The 15,075-nt window shown below is 32.5% G+C and overlaps 1 protein-coding gene across 2 annotated transcripts; it reads left to right on the top strand.

Moving 5' to 3' along the window:
* The first annotated feature begins 2,559 nt into the window (after positions 1 to 2,559).
* On the top strand, positions 2,560 to 6,007 carry LOC145636070 (uncharacterized). 2 transcript variants are annotated; one of them, XM_081687516.1, is made up of 6 exons: positions 2,560 to 2,722; positions 2,993 to 3,182; positions 3,666 to 4,313; positions 4,688 to 5,129; positions 5,295 to 5,376; positions 5,616 to 6,007. In XM_081687516.1, the coding sequence occupies exons 1-6, from the start codon at positions 2,693 to 2,695 to the stop codon at positions 5,820 to 5,822; spliced, it is 1,599 nt and encodes a 532-aa protein (XP_081543642.1). In that variant the 5' UTR covers positions 2,560 to 2,692; the 3' UTR covers positions 5,823 to 6,007. The 2 variants fall into 2 exon arrangements, with proteins under 2 accessions (XP_081543642.1, XP_081543641.1); XM_081687515.1 differs by having other exon boundaries at positions 3,660 to 4,313.
* Positions 6,008 to 15,075: the final 9,068 nt, after the last annotated feature.

Here is a 15,075-nt window from a genome sequence, read left to right as displayed (position 1 = left end):
AATGCATTATTAAAAACCAAATAGTTGTCATATTTTCATTTACCAAATATTTACTTATTTCCAAAATAAATACTTACTCCCTCCATCCCTTTATTTTTGCTCCATTGTAATTTCTTGAGTCAAGTATTGAAAACTTTGACCATAAATTGCGTTTAATCCATAAAAGATAATATAGTCACGAGTGTTCTTGTTAAATTCGTTTCATTGTATATTTTATTGATATAACTTTTTTTTTTATAATTTTTATGTGTACGAAATTAAGATATAAATTTTTTAAGACACATCTTGGAGAACGTGCAAAATCAAATGGGGCAAACAAATAGGGACCGAGGGAGTACATTTACCAAAATGTTTACATATAGTAATTTCAAAACAAATAAGCTCATTTTATACCACCTCAATTTCAAATTATGTGCAACAAAAGTTTTGACACGAACTATTAGGAAAAATTTGTTCCTGAGTATTAAATGAATAGAGAAAGATTGACATTTATGTATTGAGAAGAGAGATAGAGAGAAATAACAACTTAATAAGAAAAGAAAACATTTGTTGCATATTATTTGTTACATCCATTTTTGTAAATGTTTATACTCCCTCTATCCCAGTTTACTTGCAACATTTTGATTAGACACACTTGTCGATGCATATATTTGACAATCAATATCTTTTTATATATATATTTATAAAACCTATTAATAATTTATATTAATAAACTATAATTAAAATAGACCCAACAACATCTTACATGGTTACATTGGCTTTCATATACTCCCTCCATTTTTAAATACTTGTTCCATTTCTCCACGTGCGGAGTATTAGGAGAAATTGGAGAAATTGGAGAAAGTAATAAAATATGGAGATAGTGTGGTAGGTAAAAGAATAAAAAATTGTAAAAAACAAAGTAGTGGAGAGAATTGAAAGATAGAGAATATGAAAGTAATAAAATATGACTATGTTGGGTCCACTACTTGAGAGCAATGAATATTGTAAAAGTTTTCCAAATAAGGAAATGGAGCAAGTATTTAAAAACGACCGAAAATAAAAAGTGGAGCAAGTATTGAAAATGGAGGGAATAATAACTAGAAAACATGGTCAAAGTAAGATGTGCGAATATTGCAAAAAGTCAAAACGTTGCGAGTAATTTGAGACGAGGGGGAGTATAATGTGAACGAAGGTAGTATATATTCTCAAATTTTTTTTTTCATTACTCTTTCTGTATTTTATAAATTGCTCCATATCTCTATGTGCGGGGTTTTAAGAGAAATTATAACAAGTTAAATAAGAATGAAGTGAAGTTAGTAGAAGAATAAAGTATAATAGTTGGGAGGAGAAAGAATCTAGAAATATGAGTACTAAAGTATAACAATTGAAAGGTTCACTAGGAGAGAAGAAATCAGTCCTTCGTGTTTTTTTAAAATACTTGCTCCATTTCTCTTGGGCACATATGTCGATGCTAATCTTTCGTTCATGATATCTTCAATTATAATAAGTATAAATTTTAACAATTGAAAATTAATAATCTATTTATTGAGACAATTCAAACAAGTACCCACAAGACTATAATTTTTCTCAATAAATCACAAATTTTAGTCAATATAGAACAAATGAATAATGCAAAAAGTAAAAATGAAGCGCGTATTAAAAACGGAGGGAATGAAATGTGGAATTTTCAATAAAGAAGATAAAACAATTACTCCCTCCGTTTTAAATACTTGCTTTATTTCTTCATGCGCAGAGTTTTAGAAGAAATTGGAAAACATAATAAAATATGAAGGGACTGGGGTAGGTGAAATAATAAAAATTTATACTCCCTCCATTTTTAAATACTTGCTCCACTTTCCTTTTCTGATCATTTTTAAATACTTGCTTCATTTCCATATTTGGAAAGTGTTTACAATATTTAATTAATTTTTCTCAATAAGTGAACCCAACAATATTAATTCCATATTCTCTCTCCTTTAATTTTCTTTGCTATTTTTGGGGTTTTTTTTTTTATTTATTTTTTTACATTTTTTTGTTTTTCCACCAATCTCACAACCTCCATATTTTATTATTCTTCCACCGCGTATGGAGAAATTGAACAAATATTTAAAAACGAAGGTAGTAAAAAACATTAGTAGTGGAGAGAATTGGAATAGAGAAAATATAAAATTAATAAAATATGATCATGGTGGGTTCACTAAGTAAAAGAAATTAATTTAATATTATAAAAACTTTTCAAACAAAAAAATAAAACAAGTATTTAAAAATAAAGGTAGTATAAAATACAATCAGAAAAGAAAAGTAAAGCAAAGCAATACTCCAACTCCATGATAAAATTCGGAGGAGTATTTGTGTAAAAAAAAAAAAAAAAACTCCGTAACAGGAAAAAAAAAAAAAAAAAAAAAGGGATGGAAGTCATAGGGATGACTAGGCAGTCAAAAGAAGTGCGACCCACTTATTGGTACCCTCTCACTCTCACACTCTCAACTTGTGTCGGCTTCCCTTAATTAAACACAAACACACACCCCCATATACCCTCTCTCTTTTGTCATCCAATCCAATCCACTTCACATTCTCTCTCTCCTCCCCCCAACAATACTCATTTTCTCTCTCCTCTTTTACTTTCTCTCTCTTCTTTCCTTATTACAGGAATAACAAACAGTACTTCTAAACTCACTAATAAACACATTATTATCATTCATACACTCTAATGGAGTACGAACGTATTCACAAACCTCAGGTATCCCTTTTTTTTAGTTACTCCGTATTACTTTGGTTAGGTGGGAAGAATATTTGAATTTGACTTACAAGATTCTCAGATATTATGTAATTATTGGTAGCCCTTTTGAACGTCATCGGTTTTCAAAATTAGTTGTCGTGTTGATGCTGTAAAATTTGAATCAGTAAGGTGACAATTCAATCGGGAAAGTGGTCATACGAGTATGATTATTTTTATTTATTTATTTATTTATTTTACTAATAATGAAGTGTGATTTTTTGGGTATTGCAGACAGGTATTATATCTCCAAGTAAATTATCTCCTAGTAAATTGAGAGCAAAGTTAATGGGAGTATCTATTCAAAAGAAAAAAGATGGGTCAAATTGTAATTCCTCGAGAACATCTCCTTCAAAACTTGATGATTCCGAGTTTAACAACAGCTTGCTTTCCTCCAATAATGATGCTGATTCTAATGATTCAGGTGTGTATGTGTTTATTGTTAATTACTTCGTATAAATTAGTTGTATTATTTTGAGATGTTTGGAATAGTTATTGACTAATTTTGGACGGAAGGAGTATTATACTACCATTTGGGTAATTTTTTTTATTTTTCACTATGTCATTGCAAGAATGATAGTGATTTCCTGCTTTTTTTTTCACTAAAAAGTAGCTTGAAAAATTAATTTAGCTACAACATTAATATTGTGTAAAAATTGAGTTGATTTAGTTATCTTTGACCATCAAAATCTGGCATATTGAGTTGAAATAAAGTTATTTAAGCATTAATATTGTAGGATTGTTTGCTGTCTTTGGTCTTGGAGCTAAAATTAGCCTTAATAACTACAGTACTTTGTTCAGGAATTGAATGATTCAAACTTAGCCACCTTTTGTAGATTAGTACTCGTAAATGAAATCTTTACAGTATACTGATATGCTGCTGATTTCGGATTTGCTTAAGTAACAGTTGTAACCCAAGACCCCCAACGAAAACTGAGTGGCCAAATGATTTCAAGTTCGTTACAAATTCAGAATCATTGCTCACCAAGAGAAAACATGGATTCGAGTCACGTTAAGGTGCAGCAATTGGCAAGAAGTGATAGCATCAATTCGAGTGCAGTCCACCCCATAAAATGTAATGATGACGAGAATCTTGATTATGACAGTAATGCTAGTTCGTCGAGCTTTGAGTTCCATAAAGGGGAAAGAATGGCACATAGATCCTTAACGCGGTCACTCTCTAGGCCTACATCATACAAGTGGAATGATGCTGAAAAATGGATAATGAGCAAGCAAGCAGGTCAGGGTAGTCAATCAAAGAGCCTTAGCTTGCAAAATCGAGGGCACCGCGTGTCAGGAATGAATATGGTTAGAGTGGTTCCAGAGGCTGCTAGCTTTGAATACCGTCCAAATCCTAAAATGCCAGAAATGAAGCGCGTTGATTTTTGCCACCCTACAAGTCAGATGAGCTTGGATAAGCTCAATCCGGCTCATCCTGGGTTGCAATCTGTTCCGGTTCAATCAAATGGTATAAACGTTCCTGTAGACTTGTATCCTCGAAGCAAGGATCTGAGGGAAGTTGACAATGTGGTGAATTCAGCTCATGAGGTTCCTGGTAACAATCTTGTCTTACATATTTCAATAATTATATATGTATATGAGTTTTGATTCATTTGAATTGCGCCCTGCAAACTTTTACTCTGCATTATTCTTTATTATCGATTGTGTTATGAATTTCCTGAGTAAATTAATTGGCAATGGTTGTTCTAGATGTTTAGTGCCTAGTGGTTTGGAACAATGAAGCATGAATAAATGAATAATATTGTATATTCATTTTGCCTTTTACTGTCTTCAGTGTAGTTTGATGAAAAATTGAAAAATCCTGCTTTTATATCTTTTCTAACTATTCTTACCTTGGCCTTTTTAATGATTGTTTGGTACATTGAAACGAGCTATATACATAATCCTGTCGACTGTCATACTATGTAGGTGGCCCTGCTATTAGAGAGATTTCAATGAGGGATATGGGAACAGAAATGACGCCAGTCACGAGTCAAGAGCCTTCAAGGACAGCCACCCCAAATGGGTCTTTAACCCCACTTCGCAGTCCCACATCATCCATTCCATCAACTCCTCGAACAGGAGAACCAGTGTCTACTCCGGTGGAACGTACATCTGATAATAAAACACGACATCAAACTGAGAAAACCGATAAAGAGTTGTCAGAACAAGAGCTGAAGCTTAAGACACGGAGAGAGATTGTAGCCCTTGGTGTTCAGCTTGGCAAGATGAATATAGCTGCTTGGGCAAGTAAAGATGAGAAAGACAAAAGCTCTTTGCCTTTCAATGACCCTGAGGAACTTGAACATATTGAAAATGAGAAACGTGCTGCCGCATGGGAAGAGGCTGAAAAAGCAAAGCATGCTGCAAGGTCTCTTATATTGCACACTTGGATTTATATACTGTTTTTTCAAGGGGTTGATGCTTAAATTTTTTTTTTGGTCTTAGGATTGATCATAGCCTGATGTTGCCTGTCTAAAATAAAAAAATCGATATCCAAGCTTATCTAATCAGTAACTGCTGATGCAATATTTAGGTACAAGCGCGAGGAAATCCGAATCCAAGCTTGGGAGAGTCAACAAAAAGCGAAATTGGAGGAAGAGCTGCGAAGAATAGAGGTACACCTGCCAACCGTAGCTTTTTGCTCAAATCAAATCGTAAACTGCACAATCGTTTATTTAATCTAGATTTAGTAAAATGATTGCCATTAGTTTCAACTGTTGTGTGAAACTGTAAAAGCCATGAATCTTCAGTTTAAACTAAACTTCAAATAATATTTTTTTTTGTTAGTGCTTCTGATTTGTTCCGATTTTCATTTTAGTGCTTACTGTTGTATTGCTATGAATATGGTCATCAGGCAAAAGTTGAGCGACTGAGAACGCACTCTCAGGCAAAAATGATGAAAAAAGTTGCCATGGCTAAGAAAAAATCAGAAGAAAAACGACTAGCAGCTGAAGCCCAAAAAAAGCGTCATGCAGAAAGAACTGCAGCACAAGCAGAATACATCAGGCAGACAGGTCGGAACCCACCATCCGAATATATATGTTGTGGTTTGTTGAGATAAGAAATAGGAATTAGATTAGTATAAATATTAGGGAGAAGAAAATTGCTCCCTGACATGATCATTAAAGTAGATAATCTCTTTGAATCCATACAATCTTTTTTTTCCCCCTAATTATAAATGGGTGTTTGTTTAGTTATACACAAAAGAATCAGACAACAAATATGAGAAAGTAGAAATAAGTATTATCTCACGACCTATAATGTTAGTGCTGGGAATCAGATTTTGTACTGCCAAAAGCCCAAAACGACTGTCTACGTACACACTTCTAAAAACAAAAGTTGAAAGAAGTGACTCTTGGATGGTTCATTTGTCCAAGAAAGAAAGAACAACCATTTGTCCGAAATTAGTTGTCAGACTAATCTATCGTTAACCATCAACATGACTATATGTTTCGGATATACTAATTTGAAACAAATATCTCGAGATTTATTAGGCCTGGTTGACTGATATGCAGATGAAGCACGGTGCTGTCACAGTACTCTTAAAAAAATTAAAAAAAAAAATTATTTTTGTTTACTGCAAGTTGCTAGTCTGATACAGGAAGGCCAAAAAAAAAAAAAAATCAGGACCATCATGGCCGAAATGACTCTAGGCAGATTGCATCCTCTTTAGTCTTTACAACTAAAGGTTGTTTGTTACTCTTTGACTGATGCCAGAATTGAAGAGTCATGACTTGTAGAGTTGTAGGTAGGGGTGTCAATTCGGTTAAACAGTTCGGGTTTGGGTTGGGTTTATCAGTTTTGGGTTATAACGGGTCGGTTTATAACGGATTGAAATAATAAGCGGGTCGGTTTGGGTTGGTTTTGAAAATTATCGGGTCAGTTCGGTTTGGTTTTTTTAATTGCAGTTTCTATTCGGATCGGGTCCTTATCGGGTCGGGTTCTAGTCGGTTCGGGTCATAATCAATTTGGGTTGAACTGGGTCGGTTTGAAAACGGGTTTAGCCCATTTAATGTGGGTTTCGGTTAAAAACAGTTCGGGTCTTAATCAGGACGGGTCGTAATTGGTTCGGGTCATAATCAGTTTGGGTTTAACTGGGTCGGTTCGAAAATGGGTTTCGGTTCAAAATAGATCGGGTGAAATCGGGTCCAACCATTATTGTTTCGGTTATAATCGGTTTAGATTGAACTTAGTTGGTTTGAAAACGAGTTTACCCAATTTGAAACGGGTTTCTAATCAAAATCATATCGGGTTAAAATTGAGTCGGATGATTATCGAGTCGAATTAGTCAGATAATGGGTAGGAACGAGTCATTTTATAATCAAGTCAAGTCATAAATAAGTTGGGTTTATCGAGTAGTGGGTTGAAACAGATTAGATCATAAACATATTGGGTAACAGGTTGTAAATGACTCAGTCATAACGGGTTACGGGTTTTAAACGGTTTGTTCATAACGGGCTACGGGTCGTAAACGGTTCGGTCACAACGGGTTACGGATTATACCCGGTTCGGTCACAACGGGTTACGGGTTGGAACGATTTAGGTTTATCGGATTTTTATCGGGTTTTAACGGTTTTCGGTTTAAAACGGGTCGGGTTACTATCGAGTTTAAACGTAATCGATTTGGGTTGCTTTCAGTTTCGGGTTGTAACGGTTTGGCTTGATAACGGGTCGGGTTAGTAACGGTTTGCACAAATTCGGTTTAGTTCAGTTTCGGTTTGGAAAAAAATTAGGTCGGGTCAGTTTTCGGTTTCCAAAAAACGGGTTTTAAACAGTTCAGTTCCTTTTCGGATCGGTTCGAAACAGTCGGGTTTAACGGTTCGGGTCAGAAACTGACAGCTCTAGTTGTAGGTGTCAACAGATGAGCCGCGATGGACCGCTACCCGGTAGGGACACATGTGTCCAATACCTGGGGGCAAAATCGTCATTTCGTTGAAAAATCTTGCAGTAAGTCATAACTTGTTACTGACTGTAAAAAACCACTCTCCTATCTCATTTCGAAATTACTGCTGTAAAAAAAAACTCTCTAAGGGTCCTCACCGGAAAGCTCTCGCCGGAGAAAAATGTGAAAACCTAACTAAAGAGCGCTGGAAACTGTCAAATTTTGTGGAATTTGTTGATGTTGGTGGATTTTGTCCTGGTGTTAGTCTCCAATTTTGGTAAAAGTAGTTGTGAAAGTTGAAATGCAGTGTTGCGACTAAGGTCGAACTTTCCGTTTGTGTATAAAGATCGAAGGTGTTGAAGCAAGCCTATTACGATGTCAGGTAAACACCCAAATATGTATTTTTTGTATGAATTATTCCAAAAAAAAAAAAACTGTTTTCTTAATTAGGGTTTGGGGCGGAAGAAGGGGCGGAAGGGGAGGTCGAAGCTGTTTTATTCAAATTTTATGGGTAAAAGGGCGGCGATGGAGCGGTGTTATATTAAAGGTTGGTCTTTAACAAGATTTAATACAGTTTTGTGAAAATGGAGAAGGTAGTTTTTGATTGATTATGCATAATTGGCTTTTCAGATTCTACATATAATTTGTTGATAATTGTTTTGATCTTCAACTTGATATTTGTCTTGAAAGAGGCCTGAGCTCTTTTAAGTTGGTTGAGTTCTTTCTTCAAAAAAAAAAGTTGGTTGAGTTCTTATAACTTTATAAGTGCTTGGTTGAGTTTTTGTAGTTGCTTGGTTGTGTTTAATTAGTGATTTAGTGTAACTGCTTGGTTGTGTTGTTGAATTAGTGTAATTGATCATTTGAGAAAACTTTCATAATTGGCTTTATTATATAATTGACGTAATTGTCTTGCGTAATTGAGTATAATATCTTGCATAAATCAGTGTAATTGTTTGGTTGAGCTCTTAGCCATTATAGGTCAGTAAAATAAGTACTACCGTATATTATGTGATTACATGTTCCTTTTGCACAAGTGCATCCACAAGAAAGGGAAGAGTTGGGAGAGTGCGGAAGAGAACTAAAAACCCAATTCACGAAGCTTTGTTAGGGAAGAGCCATGGGATTATTGTGGTATCATGCCATGAAAAACACTATTGTGCATCCTGAAGACCTGAACTACAGACTAGATGACTAAGATCTGAATGAGCAAAGGAAATTCATTTATTATTTAATAACTTACTACTGCTATCATATAATATATTTACTTAAGAATAGGCTAAGAATTCTAAATTAAAGCAACCTCCCAAAGCTTTTTTTTACCTATTATTGGTAAAGTTGTTGAACTCTGGTTGAGTTTCTTATAATTGTCTTGCATAATTTGCTTGTTCTTATAATTGGCTTGTTCCTTTTGCATATTGTCTAAAGCTTTCAAGATGATAAGAACCTAAGGTCTTTAACAATCTATAGCTTCATGTGGTTTGTTTATTGAATTGCTTCTTTGTTGTATTCATATGTTGCAGGGTCCAGATGATTATGCATTAGATAATGATGCAAACAACAAATCTGATAAGTATCACAAAGATTAAGAAATGAATTGTATTCTATTTCTTGCTGGACATATATAGATCACAAAGTGGTTAAAAAATGTAGAAAGAGTAGAAATTTTTGTTATATTTTGAACATATGCATATTATGTTTAGTTTATATCTTACTCCGTAAAAGCTTTGCTTTACCAATGAAATATCAGATACATTTCATCATTTGAGATGCTAGTAGACAGTGATTGGGTTTGCTATTCTTAATGCTCATATGCCTTTAGATTTTAGCTTGCTTATTGGCTAATTATACTGTGTTAATGTGATTTCATTGTTAATAGATTGTATAATAAGAGTTGGTAATGTTTTTTTAAATTTTTTCTTTATACATATAATTTGCACAAAAAGTTTTCAAGTCAATGTCTCATGATTGGGTTGTGTTCTTTGCAGGAAACTTAAAGAGAACCACAATTTAGTAGACTGGAGTTGGAGCTTCATACTGAGTTGATTATCGCCAAAATAAATCAAGATCTAATTGTGCGTAAAGAGTTTAAGCGGGGAAAAATGAACTTTTATAGGGTCCGGAAATTTGAAGTTCAATTTAACCATTTGAAAATATCACATGATAAATCATGTAGATATTTTTTTTTTTTTTTTTTTTTGATCAAGAACTATGATATGAAATTATCTAATTTAATGTAAATTAATTGTTTGTGCTTTGGTGAAATAAACATGGCCAAACTACTTTGACAACGAAGTACTTTTTTTATTTTTACTGTGCTTAATCTATGAACAATTAAGGAAAAATTATCAAAAATAATACTCCCTTCATTTCATAATGTTAGTCCCATTTACGTATATCGATGCAAATTTTTGATCGCAAATCTAATATATATCATCTGAGAATTCATAGTTAACTTCTCCATTCTCGCCTGTAAAGTTTGTTAGAAAGTCTGATACAACCGCTCCCTTGATCGACTTTTGAGGGATGAACTTAAGGTCGAATTCGGCTAGCATGACTATCCATCTTGAAATCCTTCCATTGAGGGCTGGCTTGTGCAAAGAGGAATTTGAGTGGATCCATCGTTGATACCACATACCCTGTGTGAGTAAGCATATAGTGGCGAAGCTTCTTTGTGGCCCATACGAGTGCGAGACAAAGCTTTTCAATTGTAGTATACCGTGTCTCGTACTCGAGTAGCTTTTTACTCGTTCAACCTCTTGTGGTAAATATAAAGGGGAGTTTTTCCCGAATTTTTGAAGAGTCACGTTGGATTTAATTTTTATAGCGCACCAGGTAGGATTATAAATTTATATTGTAGCCAATTAAATAAGAGATTATTAATTTCTTTTAAAATTAAATAATATCAAACGCCACATAGGCAAAATTGGCGAATGAATTTTTTAAGTTTTAATTTAATTAAATATTATATATTATCTTTTAATATTAGGTATTTAAAAAAAAAAATTAAACAAACCGTGCAGCACGGGTTTTAGATATTAATAAAGTACTCATCGAGACGAATAAAACTGGATCTCATATGACTATATTTGTTATTATACAGAGAGAGAAATTAGAAGATTCTCTCTAATTTTTAAGAGTTAAAAGATTCCAAATGGGACTAACATTATAAAACGGAGGGAGTATAAACTTTGATCGGTCCGCCAAAAATAAGTCAATCTTTTAATTATTTCAAAATAATATAATACAAACTTTGAGGAGTATCCGTTTTAAACAAGTTAGGCCCCGTTCTTTAGAGCTGCTTTGCTCAAATCAAATCTAATCTGTTCTGCTCAAAAGAAATTTGTTCTGCTCTGCTTTCAAATGATAATTAATAATAACAATAATAATAATTAATATTATATTCATGATAATAATTGATGTGTTTAAAATTATTATTATTAATAATATTATTATTTTTATTAATATTTATTTATTTATTATTATTTTTATTAATGTTTATTTATTTATTTATTATTATTATTATTATTATTATTATTATTATTATTATTATTATTATTATTATTATTAAAATTACCTCCGTTACAGGTTATGTGCAACGATTTGACATAAAGCAGAGAGGGAAAATTTCTAATCGTTGCACATAACCTGTAACGGAGGTAGTATTATTATAATTATTATTATTATTTCTCAAAAACAAAATTCATACAACCTACAATGAATTAGTGGGAAGTTGAGATACAATATGGGTCCCCATTCCTCTAGCTATAGCAAAGCCTACCCTAGTGAAAATATGAGTTGCCGCACGATCCCCAATGTCTTGCGTTGTCGAGAACCTCTGAATCCGCTTCAGCAACGATACAATTACAACCTCCTTCTCTAATTCCCCAAGTGAAGAGAAGGAGAAAGGAATGAAACCATATCCATTCGCCCGACAACGAGTTTGTCTGTGTCGAAGGAGAAAACCCTGTGAAGTCGACACATACATCACGACCACGATCTCATGAATAAAGTAACACATCGGCAGGTCTAAGGGCCCCATCATTCCCTCCAGACAATCCTATGCCAACCTTCTTTCTTGCCGAAATCCCAGATCTGTAGACAATGTCTAATGCCGTTATTAAGCATTTTAATACTGTTTTTAAGGATTTTAATACTGTTATTATGCTTTAACATACTCATGAAATTTAAGTAGAACAAAAAGACCTAAAATGAAATTTAGGACTATATTTGGAACTTTTATTAAGCATTTTAATACTCTTATTAAGAATTTTAATACTTTTATTATGCTTTAACATACTGTAACATAATAAAAATTATGCATGAGATTTAAGTAGAACAAAAAAGACCTAAAATGAAATTGAGATTATATTTGGAACTTTTATTAAGCATTTTAATAATGTTATTAAGAATTTTAATACTATTATTCTACTTTAACATACTGTTACATATTAATTATGTATGAAATTTAAGTAGAGCAAAAAAGACCTAAAATGAATTTGAGACTATATTTGGAAATGTTATTAAGCATTTTAATACTGTTATTAAGAATTTAATACTATTATTTTAACTTAACATACTGTAATTTGAAATACGCTTTATATTTCAACTTTAAGATGATTTGGAACTATATATTTTTACAAGTTAATTGTATAATTGTGGAATATTCTACATTTTTTTATATATCAAGTATGTTGAAAATTACGTGGAATATCCAACGAATTAAGTTTGACAATAAAGGAGATTTCCTCATTATGCATCGGTTTAAAAACAAACTCCTAGTGTGTAGAATGGGTGTTGCGCTGAATTGCTACTTTTATTTGTCTTGAAATTGTTGAGGTTATTCTTCTTTACCCAAGCTATATAATTATTTGGAAATTTTGATTTTTACCACCTTCAAATAACGACTTTATTGAATTTACCACCTCCAAAAAAAAAGATTTACCTTACTACCTCGTAAAAAAAATAAAATTCAGTTTTACCACCTAATCAGGACTCCGGTGACGGAAAACGGCTGTGGGGCCCTTTCTCACCTCCCTTTCTCACGATTTCCCTCTATCTCCTCCCTTTCTCACCTTCCCTATTCAATTTATCACCTTCCTCCTCTTCAATTTCTTCTCGCCTCTTCGATATCTTCTCTCTCCTCTGTAATATCTTCTCTCTCCATTGATTTTTCATCTTTCTCTCTGTAAAAAGTCTTGCCATTGGAACTCCACGTTGGCATTTTTTCTCCTTTGAAGGTGATATGCTAAAAGAAGACATTCCCCTCTGAAATTCATTAACAAAAGCATTGAAATTAATAGTATATGAACACAATTGCCATAATTAGCACCCAATTGAAATATCAAAAACCCCAAAATTAATTTACACTTACATGAACCCTAATTATTTATAATGAAATTGGGGTTGAATTAATAACACAAAACGTGCAATTTCAATTATACTTAGCAATTGCAACATAATCACGCAAACAATTGCAAAAAATTACAATAGAATTCATGAAATTTGCTTACCTTTTTGTCGTTTGTCGTTTGTCGTCGAACGGTTCAATTGATTCAGGGCCGAGTACAATCTTCAATAATTTGATAATTTGAGGATGTGGGATTGTTAAGGATCACCCAAATTAAGGATTTGTGAAGAAAATCGCAAAAAAAAAACTTCAAACTTCACGAATTTGATGTAGAAATGAAGAAGTTAGGTTTAGATAGAAGGGAAATCGAGAGAATTTGGGGATAATTTCAAAAACTAGTCGTTATGGTGGGGCCCACAGGCGTTTTCCGTCACCGGAGTTAGGAATAGGTGGTAAAACTGATGTTTAATATTTTTATGAGGTGGTAAAGTAAATCTTTTTTTTTTTTGAGGTGGTAAATTCAATAAAGTCGTTATTCGAAGGTGGTAAAAGTCAAAATTTCCTAATTATTTTATATATTTTTTGTTTACTTAGTTGGAAAAATTAGTGAAGAAGAATGGGTATATATAAAGCATAAATTATAGTATGGGCTTTTCTCAAAATATACATATATATATATATATATATATATATATATATATATATATATATATATATATATATATATATATATATATATATATATATATATATATATATATATATATATATATATATATATATATTATAAATTTTGGGATTTACCAACAATTTGAGACTACTTTTATAGTTTTATTATGCATTTTAATACTGTTAGGAAAAGAGGAGATGTAATCTAATAAATTACTACGTAAACTAAATGTGTTAAATGAACACAATAACCGTGTTAAAAATTGTTTAACAGTATATGAATTGCAATAACTGTATATGAATCATTAAAATTAATAATGAAACCATGTATAATAATTTATAGCAAAAGATAAACTAAAGTAATAGTATGAAACCACCAAAGAGAAAATAAAAGGTTTGTGCATTTATTGTCACTTTATAACGGATGTTCAGTAATTTACTGAACATCCGTTTTATTTAAAAGTTTGTGCAGATCAAATACTTCCTCCGTTTTTTAGTACTTGCATCACTTCTTTAAAATGGAAATGTCACAATACTTGCAAAACACTATAAATGGAAAGTTTTTTGGAAAAAAGTTGTACTATTTCTCTTATTATAAGCACATGACCCACTAAATTATACTCCAAAAACTTCTCACCCCATTTTAAAGTGTATTATATCATGTGAACCTCCCTTCTCTTAAATAACATAAAAAAATGTGTGTTGCAACTATTAAAAAACAGAGGAAGTATAGTTTTGTGTTTACATTACTTTTCTTTTCACCAAGTCCAAGAAGGTCTATTATATACTAGAGGTGATCATTAGGCGGACCGAGCCGGGTTAAGCTTAAAAATTATGCCCACTTGTCGGGCCGGGCCAAGCTTCGGGCCGAATTTTTTGAGCCTAAAATGGTTAGGCCACGCGGGCTTTTCGGGCCATTTTCAGGCCGGGCCTAAAAAGTCAACTTAATATGCCTTAAAATGCATTCCCAAACCCGCCAAAAAAAAATATTCGGGCCGGGCTAACTTTGATCGCCTCTATTATATACCCATTTTTTTTAAGGATATTATATACCCATATATATTGTTATGTACTCAGTAAAGTCGTTCTTTTATTATGATATACTGTTATTATATGATAGATACGATGATGAGCTATTTAGATTCTGGTTTGATGTAAAGTTTTATGCATTACAGTTATATGCATTTTATAATATTATAAAGTATTAGTAATGCCATTTTTATAAACAATAAACTTTAAAAAGATATATTTTAAAATTTGACATACAGATTAAAAATTTACCTTAAAATTCAATAAACAACCCGGATATCGCAGGAGGCACAGAACTAATATAATTAATTAACTATATTTATATTTAATATATGACAATATATACTTCAAAAACAACATTTTACTATTAGCTATAATATATTCAAG

The sequence above is a fragment of the Chenopodium album genome, chromosome 6 (assembly GCF_948465745.1).
Source record: "Chenopodium album chromosome 6, dcCheAlbu1.1, whole genome shotgun sequence".
Classification (NCBI taxonomy): Eukaryota; Viridiplantae; Streptophyta; class Magnoliopsida; order Caryophyllales; family Amaranthaceae; genus Chenopodium; species Chenopodium album.
Note: the sequence above shows the minus strand (reverse complement) of the source record. Positions and strands in the feature narration are given on the sequence as shown.